The 21,833-nt window shown below is 46.2% G+C and overlaps 1 protein-coding gene across 1 annotated transcript in view; it reads right to left on the reverse strand.

Moving 5' to 3' along the window:
* The window catches only part of LOC115459907 (A disintegrin and metalloproteinase with thrombospondin motifs 17-like), a 393,810-nt gene that overhangs the window by 365,735 nt on the left and 6,242 nt on the right, over window positions 1-21,833 (reverse strand). The window contains exons 2-3 of the mRNA XM_030189734.1: window positions 20,713-21,068; window positions 11,260-11,426 (exon numbers count right to left, since the gene is read on the reverse strand). Of these exons, the coding sequence (XP_030045594.1) occupies window positions 11,260-11,426; window positions 20,713-21,068 (523 nt within the window). The remainder of the gene's footprint in view (window positions 1-11,259; window positions 11,427-20,712; window positions 21,069-21,833) is intronic.

The raw sequence follows: 21,833 nt of genomic DNA on the forward strand, positions 1-21,833 counted from the left end.
GGCTTCCTGCAACCGTCCTCTGGAGGTACCGGGACGAGTACTAGCCCGAGCCCTGACCTCTGGTAATTTCTTGCCCTTAGACGTGCCGAGATCGGTCACGATTTTGTCCAGCTCGACCCCAAAGAGCAGCTTGCCTTTAAAAGGCAACCTAGCCAGGCGGGATTTAGAGGCGTGGTCAGCAGACCAATGTTTCAGCCAAAGCCACCGCCGCGCAGAGATTGTCTGAGCCATGCCTTTCGCTGAGGCCCTCAAGACATCATACAGCAAGTCTGCCAAATAGGCTAAGCCCGATTCCAGGGCCGGCCAATCAGCCCTCAAGGAATGATCCGAGGGGGAAGCCCGCTGCACCATAGTCAGGCACGCCCTGGCCACATAGGAGCCGCAAACTGAGGCCTGCAAACTTAAAGCAGCCGCCTCAAAGGACGACCTTAAGGCCGCCTCCAATCTTCTGTCTTGGGCGTCCTTTAGGGCCGTGCCACCTTCCACCGGCAACGCCGTTTTCTTAGTCACCGCAGTGATTAAAGAATCCATGGTAGGCCACAGATAGGCCTCACGTTCACTCACAGCCAAAGGATAGAGGCGGGACATAGCCCTAGCCACTTTAAGGCTCGCTTCTGGGACATCCCATTGAGCCGAAATTAAGGTGTGCATGGCATCATGCACGTGGAAGGTTCTAGGCGGGCGCTTCGTCCCCAGCATAATGGCAGAGCCAACAGGGGCTGAGGGAGAGACGTCCTCCGGAGAGGAAATCTTCAAAGTGTCCATGGCCTGTAACAACAGGTTGGGCAAATCCTCTGGGCTAAAAAGCCGTGCTGCAGAGGGGTCATCCGCTCCATCCGAGCGGGGATCCGTCTCCTCCAAGGAATCCGCAAAGGACCGTTGGGAGACCTCAGACACGCTGCCCTCATCTACATCGGAGGAGACAAATTCCTCCAAGGCCTGGGAATCAACCCGAGGACGTTTACCTCTGGGAACCTCAACCTCTTTACCAGACGAGGGAGCAGGGGCAGCGTTGCGCATGAGGAAGGCCTGATGCAGCAGCAAAACAAACTCGGGGGAGAAACCCCCCAAACTGTGCACTTCCGCAGCCTGGGCAACAGCCCTAGACGCACCCTCAACCGGCGCTCGCAATAGCGGGGGAGAGACATGCTGCGCATCCAAAATGGCGTCCGGCGCGAAACTCCGCGAAGGAGCCACGCGGGAAGAACGGCTCTTAACTTTAGCCGCTTCTGTGCCGTCGCCCAAATTAAGGGCGTTCATGGCATTAATGTCTCCAACCTCAAGGGCGGCCCAAGAAGAAGCCGTCCGAGCCGCGTGGCCGGCCAAGATGGCGGAGGCGAGGAGCGGGGGATGGGCGTTTATGGCGGGAAAAACCGCCACGCCGGAGGAAGGACCGGGACATTCATCGGTCACGAAACTGTCACCCAACAAGGGCGAATCAGGCTTTAAGACCCCCGCATCCCCTCTAGAAGCGCTCAAGCGACCCGGGGAGCGACCCTTTGCGCCCTCGCCCTCCGACGCCATATGCTACGAGGAGAAGAATCGGGGAACCCCCTGCCCGCTATAAAAAGGTAAAAATTACCTGCTGTCCGCTCCGAGTTGTAACGACCTGGTGTCCCAGTGAGTAGCTGCAATAGACGCTTAAACAAACGTCGAAATAAACGCCTTTAAGAACGTTCAAAATTTTTTTTTTTTTTTTTTTTTTTTTAACGGAGCCAGCGGGAGGGGGGAGAAAAGGAGGGACCTGGCACCACCAGGTTTGCACTTGCTCAAAAGAGCCCTCAACCCCAGGCACTCAACAAAACCTAAAAATTAGGCTTGGAGGCCTAGCCAGAGCTGCTGCTGTGTGTGACCACCACCTGCTGAGATAGAGAACATACTGAGGAGTTTCCAGCAGCACATGACCACATATAGGGAGGCAAAAGTTTGCTCTCTATCTCCACCTGCTGGTAGATGGACACAACCCACCAGTCTATGGATTGATCAGCTTGATGATATGGAAATGTGTATTCCAAACAGGTAATTCACCCAAATAGAAGTTAAGTGGTAGCAGGAGCGGCCCAAGACAATCTTCCGCCTGAGGCAGAAAATGAGCTTGCCACTGTCCACCCCCCCCCCCCCCCCCGCCCTTCCTTCCCCAACCCCCTTCCATGAAATTACACTTTCTATTCTTTTTTTTTTTTTTTTTTAAAGAAGGTGGCGGCAGCAACTCCAATAGGCTGCCCTGCTACTGGTCCAGCTCCTCCTCTCTACTGCAGGTGGCCCGCCTCTCTGATGTAATTTCCTGCTTCCTCTGAGGCCTTCTTTTTAAAAAAAAAAAGAAAAGAAGAGAAAAAGGTAATTTTGGGGAAGGGCTGGGCGGATGCCACCTCACAAGAGTGCCGCTTGAGGCCCCCACCTCAGGGGGCCTAATGGTAGGGCTGCCACTGAATGCTAGGTCAAGACTTTTGGTGCAATGTAGCAGTCTATTTGTAGATTTTTGTTTTTTTTGTTACATTTGTACCCCGCGCTTTCCCACTCATGGCAGGCTCAATGCGGCTTACATGGGGCAATGGAGGGTTTTATTTTTATTTTTGTTACATTTGTACCCCGCGCTTTCCCACTCATGGCAGGCTCAATTCGGCTTACATGGGGCAATGGAGGGTTAAGTGACTTGCCCAGAGTCACAAGGAGCTGCCTGTGCCTGAAGTGGGAATTGAACTCAGTTCCTCAGGACCACAGTCCACCACCCTAACCACTAGGCCACTCCTCCACTGTTGCTACTATTTGAGATTCTACATGGAATGTTGCTATTCCACTAGCAACATTCCATATAGAAGTCGAAGTCGGCCCTTGCAGATCACCAATGTGGCCGCGCAGGCTTCTGCTTCTGTGAGTCTGACGTCCTGCACGTACGTGCAGGACGTCAGACTCACAGAAACAGAAGCTTGCGCAGCCTTCTACATGGAATGTTGCTAGTGGAATAGCAACACTCCATGTAGAATCTCCAATAGTAGCAACATTCCATGTAGAATCTCCAATAGTATCTATTTTATTTTTGTTACATTTGTACCCCGCGCTTTCCCACTCATGGTAGGCTCAATGCAGCTTACATGGGGCAATGGAGGGTTAAGTGACTTGCCCAAAGTCACAAGGAGCTGCCTGTGCCGGGAATCGAACTCAGTTCCCCAGGACCAAAGTCCACCACCCTAACCACTAGGCCACTCCTCCACTCCAGATAATAGGTATATACATATTTACACCTCTTCCGGTCCATTTCTGGGTGAACAATCTAAGGCTGTGCCTGCAGCACTAGTGCAAGTGATCTCCACTATGGATCAGACCTCCCTGTCTGTCCACACTCTCCCAAAGGTGCGCTTTTCAGGGCTACTATCTTGGGCTCCAAACAGGCTCCATCCCTGATCCTGCTCCCAGGCTGGGCTCCCCTGTTTCCCTCTTGGAGCACTCCTCCACCTCACGATTAAGGCTGTTATTGGCAGAAACCTCCACTTAGTTCAGCCTTAGTTTATTGATCCCATCTAGACCCCCCCCCCCTCTCCACATGGGTCCCGGCAGGGGTAAAGGCAACCAAATATTTGGTGCCTGAACCCAGAACACAAAGTGAGTAGTAGGATCCAGGGAAAACCTACAAAGGCAACTGGAAACACAAGCACAGGGAATTCACCAGAAAGGTACAAGGTAGAAGCAAGACTGAGACCCAGCAAGAACTGGTACATGATTAAAGAGCTTTCCAGCAAGAAGAATTAGGATCCAGAGCACAGCAAACTACAAAAGCACAAGGCAATGTCAAGAAGTGCTGACCAAGCTCTGGCAAAGAAGCCTAGCCAGGCCCGAGTTTATAAATGGATCCAAGTAGGAAGAAGATGGCCTCTGAGAGCAAGTGGCAGGCGCCAGTGTTGCCAGGTGGAAAATTTTTTTCCCACCCAATCCAGCACAAAAACCGCCCAAAACCCGCCCAAACTCAAACCCCGCCCCTGACACCCCCACCTCCGCGTCATCACCCCTGCCCCCGCCGTCACCGGCCCCGCCTCCCCCGTCACCGGCCCCGCCTCCTACGTCATCGGCCCCGCCTCCTACGTCACTAACCCCGCCCAAAAACGTCACTAACCCCGCCCCCGCGGCCGAAAAAGCCGCACAAAAAACCGCCCTGAAGCCCAAAAAAACGCCCAAAAAACCGCAACCCGCCGCGGGCAAAAATTTCCCGCGGCGGGTCGTGGAAAACCGCCCAATTGGGCGGTAAAACCGCCCACCTGGCAACACTGGCAGGCGCGGAGCAGACTAATGGAGCCAGTCAGCTGAATGGAGCATACTGACACCTGCTGGCTGGAGGTCAGAGGTCCATCCAGACAAGGCTCTTTGAGAACTTGAGACACCCACAGGCCAGCTGTGAAACCTCACATGTAATTCCAAAATGTTATATTTAAAACTGCCCTCTTCATCTCCCAGTCCCTCAGTTCTATTCCCAACTCTGTCACTTCATTTTTATATGACTCAGTTCAGCCAGTGGCCCTTTCTCTCCATTCTTCCCAGGAAGCTTTCATATATTCCACAGCTCACAACTACTACTACTACTAACGTATAGAATTGTTTGTACATTTGGGAAGCTTGCCAGGTGCCCTTGGCCTGGATTGGCCGCTGTTGTGGACAGGGTGCTGGGCTCGATGGACCCTTGGTCTTTTCCCAGTGTGGCATTACTTATGTACTACTATTTATCATTTCTATAGCTACCCCCATCCTACCCAGAGGTGGCTGCACATACACTTCCCAGAGCACCAGCGCTGTCCCACAGCAGAACTGTGGAGTGGATTAAATGTAATACATGCATTTCAGTTCTTTTCACTGCTACTGCTTGATTCCACAATTTAAAGCAAAATGAGCCTTCCTCTCCTCCTGTCAAGAACATGTCAGTAATCACCTCAGTGAGGAGATTTGTATGCTGGAAGTGTCAGCATTCACAGGCAGACCCATACCCCATGCTGCCCATTCACCAGGTGTACTAGGCTGCGCATTTGGTCATGCTATTCTTATATTAAAAAAAAACTCAGGCTAAGAAGAAGAAAAGGAATCTATTTCTCACTAGCAATTACAAGAAATATTATTGGCTCTTGGCATTAGTAGTTTTACAGTACAGAGTCTAACAATAGGAAGGAAAGTTTTATTCCTCACTGTCATACAAACTTACAAAGGTCATAGAAAAGAGAGAGAGAAAGAAAGGAAGGAAGAAAGAATCTTAGCTATAGAGAATTAGTTTATATGAGGGGGGAGGAGAGAACCCCCCAGCAAATAGGCTGAGGTAAGGATAGGAAACTCTCCTGCCATCCGGACTATTTAGAGTCTCACTCTCTTTCAGGGTTGCCAGGTGGAAAAATTTTTTCCCACCCAATCCAGCCTAAAAACAGCCCAAAACCTGCCCAAACTCAAACCCCGCCCCTGACACCCCCACCCCCGCGTCATCACCCCCGCCATCATCAACCCCGCCCCCGCCGTCATCGGCCCCGCCTCCCCGTCATCGGCCCCGCCCAGAACGTCACTAACCCCGCCCAAAACGTCACTAACCCCGCCCCCGCGGCCGAAAAAACTGCCTGAAAACCGCGGAAAAGAAAAAAAGAAGCCCAAAAAACCGCGACCCGCCGCGGGCAAAAATTTCCCGCGGCGGGTCGCGGAAAACCGCCCAATTGGGCAGTAAAACCGCCCACCTGGCAACACTGCTCTCTTTAGATGAGCAGTTACTTATATACCCTTCCCATCACAAAGGACCACCTCATATATCACCCAATCAGCAATCCTGCAAGTACATAGGAGACCTGTGATAGGGCCTTAGTGTCCTTGCCACACCTCTGCTTAGTAACAAACAGTTGGGATGTCATGACAACAGGGGGGTCTCGTCTGGTCAGTTTGTTTGTAACAAGACAGTTGGTTGGGATGTCATGGCAATGGTCTTTGCCAGTTTGTGGTCAGCCAGAAACACACAGAAATAAGCAGACTCAAAAGAAAAGGCCAGAAAATTCCAGAACACAGGTGATTAAAATTCAACAAAGAAAAGCTGCGTATCTGGAGGGAATCAGGACGCTACAGCCCATGTGATTTAACAGCACATAAAAGTATAACCCGATCAGGGCTTTAATCTCATTTTAATTTCAGATTTTCAGGAGGAGACCCAGCACTATTCCAGCCAGAGTCTATCTTTGCTTCCACCGTGCACCCATTTCTCTTTTTCACTCTTCTTCAAGTCCTTGGCCTAAAAATCAATCTAAGTCAGACAGGGGTTATTTAGGTCCTCGGTGCTCCTGAGTTCACTCAACGCCTCCAGCTACTAAGACAACATTCAGTGCTTCAGCCCAGCAGCGCTGACACTACAGTGAGGTTACTAACAGGTGGCTGTCCAAATATGTGCCTGCATTTCCCCAAACCTGAGCAGCAGCGACATTTTAACCCCTTCAGAGATTCCTCCAATGTCAGAAAGCCAGAGTACGCTTCTTCCATGCCTCCCAGCACGCCCTGCGCTGTTCTAGCTAATTCAGCAGATTCTCAGCAGCCTACAGGATCCAGTGTCGGAGCAGAGGGGCTGGGAATCAGGGCTCACAAGCCATTCCCTTCATACACACAGAGTGTCAAGAGCAGCGGCACAGGTCTCTGTGCCCGACGAGCCAGAATGTGCAATCAGAGGTTCACTGGGGCTGCCATCAGATGCGTGGGCACTCTATGGGGCAGATATCCAGCCAGCACCGGTCAGCGTTTTCTGGCCGCTGCTGGCTTTATAGGCCAGATATTCAATGCCGGGACATGTCCGGGCACAAACACTGAATATCCAATCATGTGTGGCTGGCTAACACATATGAGGTTAAGTGCAATTTTCAGCGCTTAATGGCGTAAGGTGAACTGCATAAAGTTAGGACTGTGTGTTATATGGTCCTATTAATGCAGTGAAGCTCTGCATATAGGCACACTTCACCGCATAAGTGCCAACTCCGCCCCCGGACCGCCCAAAATATAGCCGGTTTCAGCTTAGGTGCTAACCGGGCATATTCAGTGGCACTATCTGATTAAGCGCCATTAATATGCCTGGTTAGCTCTGGACAAACGATTGAAATGGCCAGAAGCCTCTACTGGCCATTAAAATCATAGTAACATAGTAAATGACGGCAGATAAAGATCTGTACAGTCCATCCAGTCTGCCCAACAAGATAAACTCATTTTACATGGTATGTGATACTTTATACCTAAGTTTGATTTGTCCTTGCCTTTCTCAGGGCACAGACCGTAGAAGTCTGCCCAGTACTGTTCTTGCACTAAGTTCTGAAGATTCTGGAATCCTAAAGAGTTACAAGATTCCAGAATCCCAGTTGGTAGCAACATTCCATGTAGAACCCCAAAGAGTAACAAAGTAACATAGTAAATGACGGCAGATAAAGATCTGTACAGTCCATCCAGTCTGCCCAACAAGATAAACTCATTTTTACACGGTATTTATTTATTTTTACTTATTTCTGCATTTGTATCCCACATTTTCCCACCTCTTTGCAGGCTCAATGTGGCTTACATTATACCGTAGTGGCGATCGCCATTTCCGGAATGAGAAGTACAGATTATTATTACAATTAAAGTACAGAAAATATGAAGTAGATTAGAAGAAAATAGATATACAATTCATTTCAAGTATTTGAGCTCAAGGGTAATGTATAACATTCAATAATGACAATGTGATTAAAGTAACCAAATAAAAATAGTTCAATGTAACTTATTCTGGTACAGTTTTGACGTCAGGTCTTTTATGAAGGATCCTTTTGATAAGTCTCTTTGAACAGGTTAATCTTTAGTAATTTACTAATTTCTTGCTGTTCCATGGTGCAGAAAGGATAAAGGATGTGATACTTTATATGTATACCTGAGTTTGATTTGTCCTTGCCATTCTCAAGGCACAGACCGTACAAGTCTGCCCAGCACTGTTCTTGTACTAAAAGTTTTGAAGCTAACATCAAAACCCCTTAAAATGTACACTCAAGCCCATCTCTATCTATTCAGTCACGATCAGGGCGTAGACTGTAGAAGTCTGCCCAGCACCGGTTTTGCTTCCCAATTACTGGCGTCGCCACCCAATCTCCGCTAAGATTCCGTGGATCCATTCTTTCTAAACAGGATTCCTTTGTGTGTATCCCACGTGTGTTTGAATTCCATTACCGTTTTCATCGCCACCACCTCCTGCAGGAGGGCATTCCATATATCCACCACCCTCTCTGTGAAAAAATACTTCCTGACATTACTCCTGAGACTGCCCCCCTTCAACCTCAATTCATGTCCTCTAGTGCTACCACCTTCCCGTCTCCGGAAAAGGTTTGTTTGTGGATTAATACCTTTCAAATATTTGAACATCTGTATCATGTCACCCCTGTTTCTCCTTTCCGCCAAGGCATACATGTTCAAGTCGGCAAGTCTCTCCTCGTATGGTTTGCAACGCAAATCCCATACCATTTTTGTAGCTTTTCTTTGCACCGCTTCCAGTCTATTTACATCTTTAGCAAGATATGGCCTCCAAAACTTCAAATTCGCTTTGAATATCAACCCACTACAGCCACAAAGTCTATCCAGTTATCTCTAATTCTACTCAGTCTATTGATTCAAATTGATTTTATACACAAATAAGTTACCACAGAGAGAAACTGGAATACGTTGATCAGGATGTGTTTTTCTGTAGCTGTCAACAAATTCCAAAGGCAGAAGGGGAGAATAAGGATTTGCAGAGAAAGATCTCCTCCACGTTAGTAGGGCAAATTGCAGACTGTCCATTTTGGTGCAAAGTTAACAGGTAGGTTTTACCCAGCGACTTTATACCATGTTTCAAAAAGACAGCATGCACAAATTCTCGCTTTGAGATGTTACTTGTGGACCGTCACACCCACTTTTTGTGTGGGTACCTTCCCATGGGACATGCAGTCTACCTGTATAACTTTCCAGTCCCAGCCCCAGAAACAGGAGTGGAGGAGTAGCCTAATGGTTAGTGCAGCGGGTTTTGATCTTAGCAACGTGGGTTCAATTCCCACTACAGCACGTTGTGACCTTGGGCAAGTCACTTAACCCTCCACTGCCCCAGGTACAAAAAAAAAAAAAAAAAAACTTAGATTGTGAGCCCTCTAGGGACAGAGAAAGTACCTGCATATAATGTGTATAGCACTGTGTACATCTAGTAGCGCTATAGAAATGATTAGTAGTAGTAGTAAACAGTTTCCTGAAATGTGTCTCAATGGGTGAACGTTGTGCAAACCTATATAAGCACTTGATTGGAAGGTAATTTTCAGATGATCAACTGACATGGTTTAGCTGCTTTGAAAACTGCCATCTAGAGACAGTGGCATATATGGCAGAGAAGAAAAAGAATGTAAGATACAGTTTTTTGTTGTTTTTTTTTGTTACATTTGTACCCCGCGCTTTCCCACTCATGGCAGGCTCAATGCGGTTTACATTCTCATCTGGGGATTTGTACAACTTCCAGTTCCTGACTGCTCCATTTACTGGTGAAATCTTACTTTTTATATCCAAGACCAGTTGCATGGCCCCAAATCCGTGGAATGCCCTGCCCCGTAGCTTTGCAGACCGAGGGGTATTTGAGATGGTTTGAAAGACTATTGAAGGCACATTATTTCACAGCTGCTTTTGGTGTACCCTACCAGGAGAATTAGGTGAGATTCAGTTCCTGTCTTTTCTTCCTTTTTTATGTTATTGTGTAGAAAGAATGATCTTGCATCAATGTGCTGTACTATCCAGATTTGGAGTTATTTTCTTACATTTTACATTTTTATTGTACACCACTGGGTTCTTATACTAACAGCCAGGCATTATAGCAAATATAATAAACTGTAACTATACTGTGCGGTGAAATTAGATTACAAAGCTCAGGATGGGCACTTTCTGTGGGATGTCAGCTTGCCACTTCCATCTTCCTTTCAAATGTGGCAATCACCCCCCCCCCCCCCCCGCGAAACACAAAAAGAAAGGATAAGCAGCTTAAATTTCAATCAAGCCCTGAGGGGAAGACAATTCAGATTCTGAAGCAGCAGGGTAGCACTAGATCTTCTTGAGCACCCTTGCACTATATCAGTGCCAACCTTCTGAATAATTTGAAGTCTGCAGATGACCGTAACAGGCAGAGTCGCATACGAGGCATTTGCAATAATCCAGTTGCGTTATAACAACTAGGGCTCTTCAGCTTGGAGAAAAGACGGCTGAGGGGAGATACGATAGAGGTCTATAAAATAATGAGTGGAGTGGAACGGGTAGACTTGAATCGTTTGTTTACTCTTTCCAAAAATACTAGGACTAGGGGGCACGCAATGAAGCTAAAAAGCAGTAAATTTAAAACAGATCGGAGAAAGTATTTCTTCACTCAACATGTAATTAAATTCTGGAATTCACTGCCAGAGAATGTAGTAAAAGCATTTAGCTTAGCGGGGTTTAAAAAAGGTTTGGATGGCTTCCTAAAGGAAAAGTCCGTAGACCATTATTAAAATGGACTTGGGGAAAACCCACTACTTATTTTTAGGAAAAGCAGCATAAAATGTATTGTACTGTTTTGGGATCTTGCCAGGTACTTGTGACTTGGATTACCCACTGTTGGAAACAGGATAATGGGCTTCATGAACCTTCGGTCTGTCCCAGTATGCCAATCCAGGCAAGGGCACCTGGCAAGCTTCCCAAACGTACATTCTATACATGTTATTCTTGGAATTGTGGATTTTTCCCAAGTCCATTTAGTAGTGGTTTATGGACTTGTCCTTTAGGAAACCGTCTAACCCCTTTTTAAACTCTGCCAAGCTAACCGCCTTCACCACGTTCTCCGGCAACGAATTCCAGAGTTTAATTATGCCTTGGGTGAAGAAAAAGTTTCTCTGATTTGTTTTAAATTTACTACACTGTAGTTTCATCGCATCCCCCCTAGTCCTAGTATTTTTGGAAAGCGCGAACAGACGCTTCACAACCTAAGTCTGGCCAGTAGGTGGCATTCTTGAGGAAGGGCTGAGATACCCTCTCCCTTCCCTTCCCCACTGGACTGTAAACACTACTTCCAAGGCATCATCAGTACAAACTGGCCCAGTGACCACAACTGGAAACTCAACCCCCATCTCCACATGTACTATACGAAAAGCCAAAGGAAGCTACAGGTGACAGAAATGCATTCTTACATCATGCTTAGTTTTTGCATGACGTGGTGACACCAATGTTATTTTCGCTGTGTGCTGGTTATGGCAGTTCTCAGACATACCTGACAAAACGTGACAGTATCGGCTGGAGTTCGGAGTCTGAAGTTCGTCAGGCAGCCGGGATTTCAAGGAACGCTTCAGCCTGATGCGGTGCTGCCTTCCGCTGAACAAGTCCTCGGAAATGTTCACCGGCTGTATCAGGAGCTGCTCTTCACCAACCTGGACATAGCCAACCTATGCAAGGGGAACAAGAGACCCCAGTAATTAGCAGAACTGCCCTCGCACATTCAGACTTCTCCGTTACTCACTCCCAGGGTTGCAACTTTCTCACTGTGGGTGTCAACAGGTGGCAATGTAGGATTTTCAGTGGGAAAGTAGCATTAGAAACATATAAACTCATGGAGCATCATCAGACTATTCGCACCAGCTTATATAGTTTTTATATCAATTATTTGTTTCTCAGTTAATGAAAAACGTTCAACATGAAGTTCCTCCAGCTAAAGGACAGTAAAGTGTCCTCACAGACTGGATATTTCGTTCTTTCATCATAGCCATACACGTGAGGTTGTTTTCATTCTGTAACCATAACTATTGATTGATTTGATTGATTGACTGATGTTTACATCAATTTATTTATGGTCTCTTTTGATCTCCTGGAAGCGACTTAGAAAAATCTACTACTACTACTACTATTTAGCATTTCTATAGCACAATCCATAAATTATCCAAGAAACGATCAATTCTAAAATTGTACGTTCTATGTCAAGGTGTACCTGCTGTGTACCTGCCTTGAGTAAATCTCTTCAAAAAGATAAATCCCACTAAATAAATATATAAAAAGCACACATAGGGCTTGATTCTATATATGGAGCCTAACAAATCCGCACGGAATTAAGTGTATTCTATAAAATTTAGGCACGGTCTATAGAATACACTTAGTCGACACTGTACCACCTAAATCTATGCGCGTCCATTTATGCCAATAAAAACCTGGTGTAAATCTGTGCGCACAGATTTAGGCGCACTGACCTGTAGTCTGTAATTACGCGCAGAAATTTTGGAACGCCCACAAATACGCCCATAAACACGCCCCTTTTAAGCTACACGCATTTATTTTGAACTTCACACTTTGTAATTTAGGCGCAGTTTTTATAGAATACGCTTAGCGATTTCCACGCATAAATTGTAATTATTGCCAATCAGTGCTCATTATTGCTTGTCAAGTGCTGTTAAAAACACTAATTACCTTGTTAGGTTACACGAGTATCTCCACGTGGAATCTAGGCGCCATATATAGAATTCAGGGAATAAGTGTGTAAACAGAAGGGGGAGCATGGGCGAGGCTCCCATTTACATATATAATTTATAGCAGAGGCATAGCTAGACAGCAGATTTTGGGTGGGCCCAGCCAAGAAGTGGGTGGGCACCAAGTGTTCTTTCCCCACCCAAACACACACAGCAAAAAAATATCTCAACTGGCGGGAAAATGCTTCTCTCCACCTTGGCAGTCTGCAGCAGGCATGCGCTGAAAACTGAGCATGTGCGGGTGCCAGTATCGTGGAGAGCAGTGTTTTTGTTAACATCAGGTAGGGGGGTGGGAAAGGGCCGCTAGACCACCAGGTGTGGGGGATTTACAAACAGCCTACTGGGCCACCAGGGACATTGGTGGGGTGCTGGGGGAGGTATGGGGGGCTGGAGACCCACCGGACTACCAGCCCCGTTGCTGGGGGAGGGGGGTCAGGTCAGGTTGGGGCTCCTGCCAGGGCTGCTGCATTTGGGGGAATGGGGGCCAGATAGCATGCACATGCATGCTGGGCAGAGTTCACCATTCCTCCCCAATGGTCAGCAAACTCTAACGCCAGCTCCGAGCTGGAATAGGGTTTGGAGCGCTGGTCGCTGATCATTGGGGATGAATAGGTTTAGCATGCATTTGCATGCTACTTGTGCTAAGAACCCTGTTTTGCATGCATCTGCATGCTAGTTGCGTTCAAAGCCAGCAAGCGCTTTGTTTCACACACTCATGGGCTCTGATCATGGGGCGGTAGCAAACACAGGCGCTATTATGGTGCTAACAGCCTCTAGAGACTGCGTTTGCTTCTGATCATCGGCCCATGAGTACGCAACTCAATTGTTTAACAAACAAATCCGTGAACAAAATTGGCCACTACCAAGAAACTACTGGCACCAATTAGAATGTAAGCGTGCAGCTTTCTAAGTGTATTCTGTACAGCGGTGCATGTAAATTCTAATGTGCTGATCTGACAAGGGGTGTGGCCACGGGAGGGGCATGGGCAGGTCATGGGCGTTCCTAAAAATTACACACACCATTATAGAATATGCCTGATCCGTGCCTAAGGTGCAGACATTTACACCAGGTTTTAGTTGGCATAAACAGTTGCGCCTAAATTTTAGCAATGGGAAAGGGTGCTATGCGTATTCCATAAACCTCACTTAACTTACAGAATAGCACTAAACACGTTTTTTTTCAGCGCCGATTTTTTAAAATGAATCGGAGAAAATATTTCTTCAATCAACATGTAATTAAACTCCGGAATTCGTTGATAGAGAATGTAGTAAAAGCAGTTAGCTTAGCAGGGTTTATAAAAGGTTTGGATAGCTTCCTAAAAGAAAAGACCCTAAGCCATTATTAACATGGACTTGGGAAAATCCACTGCTTATTTCTAGGATAAGCAGAATAAAAAGTGTTGTACTGTTTTGGGATCTTGCCGGGTACTTGTGACCTGGATTGGCCACTGTTGGAAACAGGATGCTGGGCTTGATGGACCTTTGGTCTGTCCCAGTGTGGCAACACTTATGTACTTATGTGCTTGGGATTCTGAATGGAATCTTGCTACTCTTTGGGGTTCTACATAGAATGTTGCTACTATTGGGTACTTGTGACCTGGATTGGCCACTGTTGGAAACAGGATGCTGGGCTTGATGGACCTTCAGTCTGTCCAAGTATGGCAATACTTATATACTTATAGGCACCGTATATAGAATCTGGTCCTTGGTGGCTAAGTTCAGGCAGCAGTCCTCAAAGGCTTAAAGCAGAGTTAAAAAGACGGTGCTGAGGAGGAAGTAATTTCCCCTGTTGTAAAGTTACATACTGTATAAATATATGACCTGTGTGCAATCAAGAAGCACAAGACCAATAAAGCAAGTTCCTGCCAAAATGTGGAGTACCTACCAATGCAGTTATTTAGAAAGCCTGCTTTTGAGGACTATTCCACCAATGCCCTGAAGCTCATACAGAAAAGTCAGAAGGATATCCGCAGGAAACAAAATCTTCCACAAAACCATGCAGAACCTCTGGCCTGCTGCGAGAGGTCACCCCTCCCATGAAGACAGAAAGGTGGTGAAGATTTACAGTGGAACGTGACAGTCAGAAAAATTTATTAAGTGCCCTGGGCAGAGCTAACAATATTCTTGCCAATGATCGGTCAAGCATGCCATGGAAGCAGTAATCTGTTCTTCTGAATCAGGAGTCAGGCTTTCATGTATCTCTCTACAAGCTTTAGGTGAGACCTTTATATCAGACTAACTTCATACATTTGGATATGTTTTTCCAGATCTCGGCTCCCTTCATCAGATCCATGCCGAGAAGAGAGCAGAGTTCTGGAAAGCTCACCCAAATGTATGATGCTAGTTCGATTTTAAAAATGTCTCTTCTACAGCTCATTATGAACTAGCATGACAACCGCTTAAAGGTTATAGGGATTTTGGATATAGCTCTCAACTTTCTCTGTAGTTCAAGGCGAGTTACATCCAGGTACAGTAGATACCTTTCGTACTGAAATTCAGTGGTACTTGAGGAATACCAATTGGATCCATTTTTACAGCCCGGGCTGATTCAGCCCTGGCTCCAGCCCATAACACAGATGGAGTGTAATCCTGTTTCTAGCCCATTATAAACCATAAAGTTGTATTTCTCTGTTTATCACTCTCCTCTCAACTACCCACACCCATCCTGTTAGACTATCAATGAAATGAAATGCTTTGATGCACCCATGCATACCTCCTACCCACCCCCACCTTGTTAGACTGTCATTGAAATGCTTTCAAGCTTCACTTACATATACTATCAACTAACACATTTGCTTATTTCCGATCTGACGAAGAAGGGCAACCTTCGAAAGCTAATCAAGAAATGTATTAAGTTATGTCCAATAAAAAGGTATCATCTTATTTTCTTTTCCATGTTTTATTTTGTTTGATTTCTATTGATAACCTTTAAGAGTGGACTAACACGGCTACCACACCTCTCTCCAAGAAATCAAAATCTGTTAAGTCTCTGCATGTAGCGGGATAAAAACAGGACTGAATCAACGGAAAACAAAGTAGATGACGAGAACAACGAAATGACCCATCTAGCCTCCCCAGTAAAGTGGTTAGGGCTGAAACTGCCACTCCATCCAGGTAACCTCCCCTTATCCCCCCCCCCCCCCACTCCCCAAACATTACCCGGATCTGAAAACAGAAAGCCACTTTGAAATCATAGCCCCTGAAGTGTAGAGGAACACACCTTGCAGGCAGGTGGATGCACATCACACAAATTCCACCTCTTTTCACTCCTGAGACAGGAAGCATTCCTGCGATTGTTTAATCACTTCTTTTAACCTTTGTGGTCACATTTCCAGTGTTTCTTCATGACATCTCTAGATCTAATGCTGCAGGTGGTCCCTCACACCTCCGGCTACTCTCAGTGAAACATTCAAAAGCTGTTTTGGACTATTAAAATCCCTGGTGCTAAATTATTTACAATGAAATCAACACCTACACTCAACACAGTGACCCTGTTGACTTCACACCCGAAGCCAATGGCAGACAGGAGGGTACATAGGCGTCGCAAGGGTTTTTTTTTTTTAATTTTTGTACCCCGCACTTTCCCACTCATGGCAGACTCAATGCGGCTTACATGGGGCAATGAAGGGTTAAATGACTTGCCCAGAGTCACAAGGAGCTGCCTGTGCCTGAAGTGGGAATCAAACTCAGGCCCAGATGCATTAAAGACATTGGTAATGCATCAACGATAGGGAATGCAAATGAGCTACTCGTTGTAGCTCACTTGCATTCTCTACTCCTTCGGTACCTGAGTCGGAGAATCGGGACGTCCCTTTAGATTAGGCTCCTCTTCCTGGTCTCTTCAGCCAATCAAAGCGGGCTTAGCTGGTTGTTGTCAGCGAAATGTGCTCTGTTTGCCTGAAGAGACGTGTAATTAAACTCTGGAATTCGTTGCCAGTAAAGGTGGTTAGCTTAACGGGGTTTTAAAAAGGTGTGGATGGCTTCCTAAAGGAAAAGTCCATAGACCATTATTAAAATGGACTTGGGAAAACTCCACTGCTTATTTCTGGGATAAGCAGCATAAAATGTTTTGTCATTTTTGGGATCTTGCCAGGTATTTGTGACCTGGATTGGCCACTGTTGGAAACAGGATGCTGGGCTTGATGGACCTTTGGTCTGTCCCAGTATGACAATACTTATGTACTTATCAAATCTGTGTCCAAGTCTGTTCTTTGGGTGGTGGTTGAGATGAGATTGAGGGTGGAGAAGCAATGTGTGTTTGGGAGTGGGGTTAGTCCCAGATCCCAAAATTAATGGATACAAACTCCTGTTATCAGTGCAACTGTATTGACAAGTGATGGAACAGGCCTGAGTTCTGGATATAATACTAAATACACAATGAATATTTTCTTGGAATATTAGCCTACTGAATTAACACGAGCAGATTTCCTTACAAAAATACTGGCCAAGCACAAATTTAAGAAGCATTTAGATCTAATGTAAGCATTTAACTCCAGATATCTCAGCCTTACAGACACCACTTTCCAAGATTTCACAATGGCTATCTGATAATCTTCAGAACCGATCGGCTGTTGGGTAACTGGCCACCTCCCTCCCCACTCCCAATTCGAAACATTACTCTGCAGCAATCCTCATACGCTAGTTCCGTACTTTAGGTACCCAGGGATCATCATTGACAGTGACCTAACCTTTGAACCCCAGGTCAGTGGGTTGGTAAAGTCTTGTTTTCACGCTCTTAAGCAATTCTGTACCATTGGCTCATACCTGGACCCCTCATTACAAATTACATGACTGCTCATTTTAGTCACTGCAGGCTTGATTACTGTAATGTTGCCTATACTGGTCTGTCTCAATTTCGGAAGCTGCAATTTGTGCACAACCTGGATTAGGATTCTTTATAAAGCCAGCCACACTGACCATATGCAACATCATTGGCTGCCAGTTGCCCAAAGAATAAAATTCAAAGTCCCCACTCTTGCCCATCAGAACCTGAATACCTTTCCTCTCATATCGTCCCTTAAAGCCCGTCCCTCATGCTCAGCTTTCTCGATGACCGTCGACTTCGTGTTCCACCTCTCTCCTCTGCGACTAAGAATCTACACACTCGTCTGCTTTTTTCTATTTAGCATCTTCCCTTTGGAATTCTCTATCCAAGCATTTGCAACTAGAAAGGTCTTAAAACGTAAAACAGGCCTCAAGACCTATTTGTTTTCATGGGATTACCTAACCACCTATTCCTCAGCTATTGCCTGCTTACTCGCAGCGTCTTCTGCTCTTTCACCCTCTCCCTGTACCTAATTAAAAATATCCCCGACAAAAAAGCTCCCGACATAAATTGCCCCTAACAGCCACTGTCAAAATGGCCTGCCCACAATATATCCCTTGACAAAAGGAACCGATCAGACTGCCCAGAATATGGCACTGCATTTTTTCCTAGGGGCTATTTTGTCAGGGCTATTATGACGGGGTGCCCTAATTATCTACTTGCTTAATTTTTCTCTTCCCTATTTTTTAAATCTTTTTATTTATGAATTTTACACATACTACACCCACTTTGAACAAATTAAGGAAATAAGACATAATATCAAACAATTCTACAACTAATTACTTTAGCCCACCATAAGAGGGAACCAAGACTAAAATAAAATGAAAGGAAATGAAATCAAAATATCTTCAGGAGGTCTACCAGTAAATTGGCGACAACTGGTTAAGGCAAAACTAAAGAAGCCCTTTAATTAGTGTTGGACTCTCTTGCTATAAGGAAATCCCTGAGCTACTTTGGGTCAGAAAATAAAAAAAAAACGTGTGATTCATGCGACAGATAGCAGAGCAGGGCAGGCAATGCGAGACCAGCGCAGGGCAAACGCTTTAGCTGGCGGGGGTTGGTGACCCTGCCATCCAAGGTACCACCATGCGGCAACGGCGAAGGGGGCGGCGGCAGGGAGGCTCTGGCCCTCCCTCCCCATCGAGGTCTGGCTACGCCCCTGAGGAAGACAGCGAGGGAAAATTATTGGAAAAAGTAGAAGGAGTTAGATTTCCAGCTTCACAAAGCAACCAGCTTTTTAAATTTGGTTTCAGCAATTTCCTTATTCTACACTGAGCTTCCAAAGCTATCTGAACCAGGGCTGGGATCTGGAACCACGCGCCTTCACTGATTCATAAGCACCTGAAGATTCCACACTCCCCCCCCCCCTCCTTTTTGTAAATATTCCTTCCAGGCATTGAATATCCAGGTATGTCTGATGACCCAGAAGTTAACATGTCACTGGTCTATTGGCCGGTGCCCTGTACTTCCTGCATTTACTTAACCTGTTAGCAGAATGAATATCCCTGCCCTAGCTCCGCCCCGTCCCACCCCTAACATTGCCTGTTACAAGATGACCGGTTAAGTCCCACTAAATATCAGCAGCTGTATAGCTTAGCAGGGTTTAACACTTTTGAATATCGACCCCATAATGTTTGCCAGAAAAGGCGACTTGTATTCTGCTTAGGGAGCAGAAATCCACGGGAGGTGTATGTGTTAGGCGGGGAGAGTCTGCTAGGTACGGGAGAGGGATCTTGGGGTGATAGTATCTGAGGATCTGAAGGCGACGAAACAGTGTGACAAGGCGGTGGCTGTAGCTAGAAGGTTGCTAGGCTGTATAGGGAGAGGCGTGACCAGCAGAAGAAAAGAGGTGTTGATGCCCCTGTACAAGTCGTTGGTGAGGCCCCACCTGGAGTATTGTGTTCAGTTTTGGAGGCCGTATCTTGCTAAGGATGTAAAAAGAATTGAAGCGGTGCAAAGAAAAGCTACGAGGATGGTATGGGATTTACGTTACAAGATGTATGAGGAGAGACTTGCCAGGTCAGCGACATGTATACCCTGGAGGAAAGGAGAAACAGGGGTGATATGATACAGACGTTCAAATACTTGAAATTAATCCGCAAAAAAATCTTTTCCGGAGATAGGAAGGCGGTAGAACGAGAGGACATGAAATGAGATTGAAGGGGGGCAGACTTAAGAAAAATGTCAGGAAGTATTTTTTCACGGAGAGGGTGGTGGATGCTTGGAATGCCCTCCCGCGGGAGGTGGTGGAGAGGAAAACGGTAACGGAATTCAAACATGCGTGGGATAAACATAAAGGAATCCTGTTCAGAAGGAAGGGATCCTCAGGAGCTTAGACTTGAATGGGTGGCAGAGACGGTTGGGAGGCGGGGCTAGTGCTGGGTTGACTTATACGGTCTGTGCCAGGGCTGGTGGTTGGGAGGCGGGGATAGTGCTGGGTTGACTTATACGGTCTGTGCCAGAGCCGGTGGTGGGAGGTGGGGCTGGTGGTTGGGAGGCGGGGATAGTACTGGGCGGACTTATACGGTCTGTGCCCTGAAAAAGACAGGTACAAATTAAGGTAAGGTATACACAAAAAACTAGCACATATGAGTTTATCTTGTTGGGCAGACTGGATGGACCGTGCAGGTCTTTTTCTGCCGTCATCTACTATGTTACTCTGTATTTCACATCCTCTCTATTCATGAAGGACACGTACCAGGGTGTTTGAGCACAGGCGCCTTTTTATTCTTATGTGGTAATAAACAGAACTAAAACAAAGCAAAAACTGAAAAAATAAAATGATGCCTTTTTATTGGATTATCTTAATACACCATCTTATTTTCTGGCTTGTTTTAGTTCTATATATTACCTTTAAAGTGGAGTAACACAGTACCCACACTACTTTCTTCTCATGTGGGAACCACAAAGCTAAATGTTTCACCAAACGCAAAACATTCTGTTAACAATACCTCTGTATATTACAGACACTTTTTTGTCAATGGATGCTAAGAAACAGCTTCACAGCAGATCCTTCTGCCTTTGTTGTGGCTACCAGGGCCTTTGTGATGTCATCAGCATTGTGAATGGAGATGTCATTGTGACATCAGTCAAAGCTGAATGGACAGAGATGGGCTTTTGCATCACTGCATTCCATCACAGTGTGAACAATGAGCAAAGGAAGGTATGAAATGCCTTCTGGACATGAATTTATTGGGCACTTAGAATAAAAAATCCATTTTAAATGAAGACCAATGTGGCCAAAGACACGATATCTACACACATAGCAACAGGCACATTAACACAGATGCATCACTCTACATTTTAACTTTATTCTAAAACATTTTTCCAGTGATTGTTAGCGGAAATAAATTTAAAATAAATAATAAGAAATTAATTATATTAAATTACCAGTCCACCGCAGGTGCTGACAGATGCAAAACTGTTGCTATGGTTCAGAACTTGTCCCCTGTAAAAACACAGCTGGGCTTCTGGGAATGGAATCAGAGTGGAAACATTCTCCGTTCTCCTCTCCACCTGAAATCCTGAGGCCAGAAATCGGAGGTCCCTCTTCAGGTGAAGGTAGAAATCCCTTCCAAAGGCAGGCAAATGAATGACAAGCTCCTTTTGGTTTGCCAGGGGCGGGTGTTCGGCAGCAGCTCCAGGAGGGAGCCAGCGTCTCTCCCTGCGGTGCCCCGACTTCCACAGTACACCCACCTCCTCCATCCCCACTTCCTGAGGGATCACCAAGTCCTCCAGTTCTTCAGCTAACATACAAATAGAAGACACAAGGTACAAAAAGTTAGGATTAAAGAAAATAACTGCCTGCAATTATTCAGTCTTCTATATAACACAGATAACACATTTCCCCCTACAGAAAAAAAAAGGGTCTGTTTTCACAAACTGCTATACTGACTTACATCAAATGTTTTCAGCATTTCTTAGTATTAAGTGTCAAATATCAGAAAAAAAAACTGCAATCATGCAGAATACAGCTGCAAGACTACCGTATTTCCCCGAAAATAAGACACTGTCTTATATTAATTTTTGCCCCCAAAAATGCGCTAGGTCTTATTTTCAGGGGCTGTCTTATTTTTCGGGGAAACATCGGGGTTGGCCCACCCGCCCTCCGTCGCTCCCGGAACTAACCTTAAACGCCTCCTTCCACCTTCGCAGCAAGCAGCAGCAGGGCAGGCCACTCCTTCCTTCCATGTCCTGCCCTCGCCTGACGTAACGTCCGCGAGCGCGGGGCACGGAAGGAAGGAGAGGTCTGCCCTGCTGCTGCTTGCTGCGAAGGTGAAAGGAGGTGTTTAAGGTTAGTTCCAGGAGCGACGGAGGGTGGGTGGAGGGGGGGCCCGGCAACCTCGGGTGGGGGGGGGGGGGGCCTTGTCCGGCTCTCAGCGGCCCTGCTTTCAAACAAAAATTTGCTAGGTCTTACTTTCGGAGGAGGCCTTATATCTACCAATTCAGGAAAACCTCTACTAGGTCTTATTTTCGGGGGATGTCTTACTTTCGGGGAAACAGGGTAATAT

The sequence above is a fragment of the Microcaecilia unicolor genome, chromosome 1, assembly GCF_901765095.1.
Source record: "Microcaecilia unicolor chromosome 1, aMicUni1.1, whole genome shotgun sequence".
Lineage (NCBI taxonomy): Eukaryota > Metazoa > Chordata > Amphibia > Gymnophiona > Siphonopidae > Microcaecilia > Microcaecilia unicolor.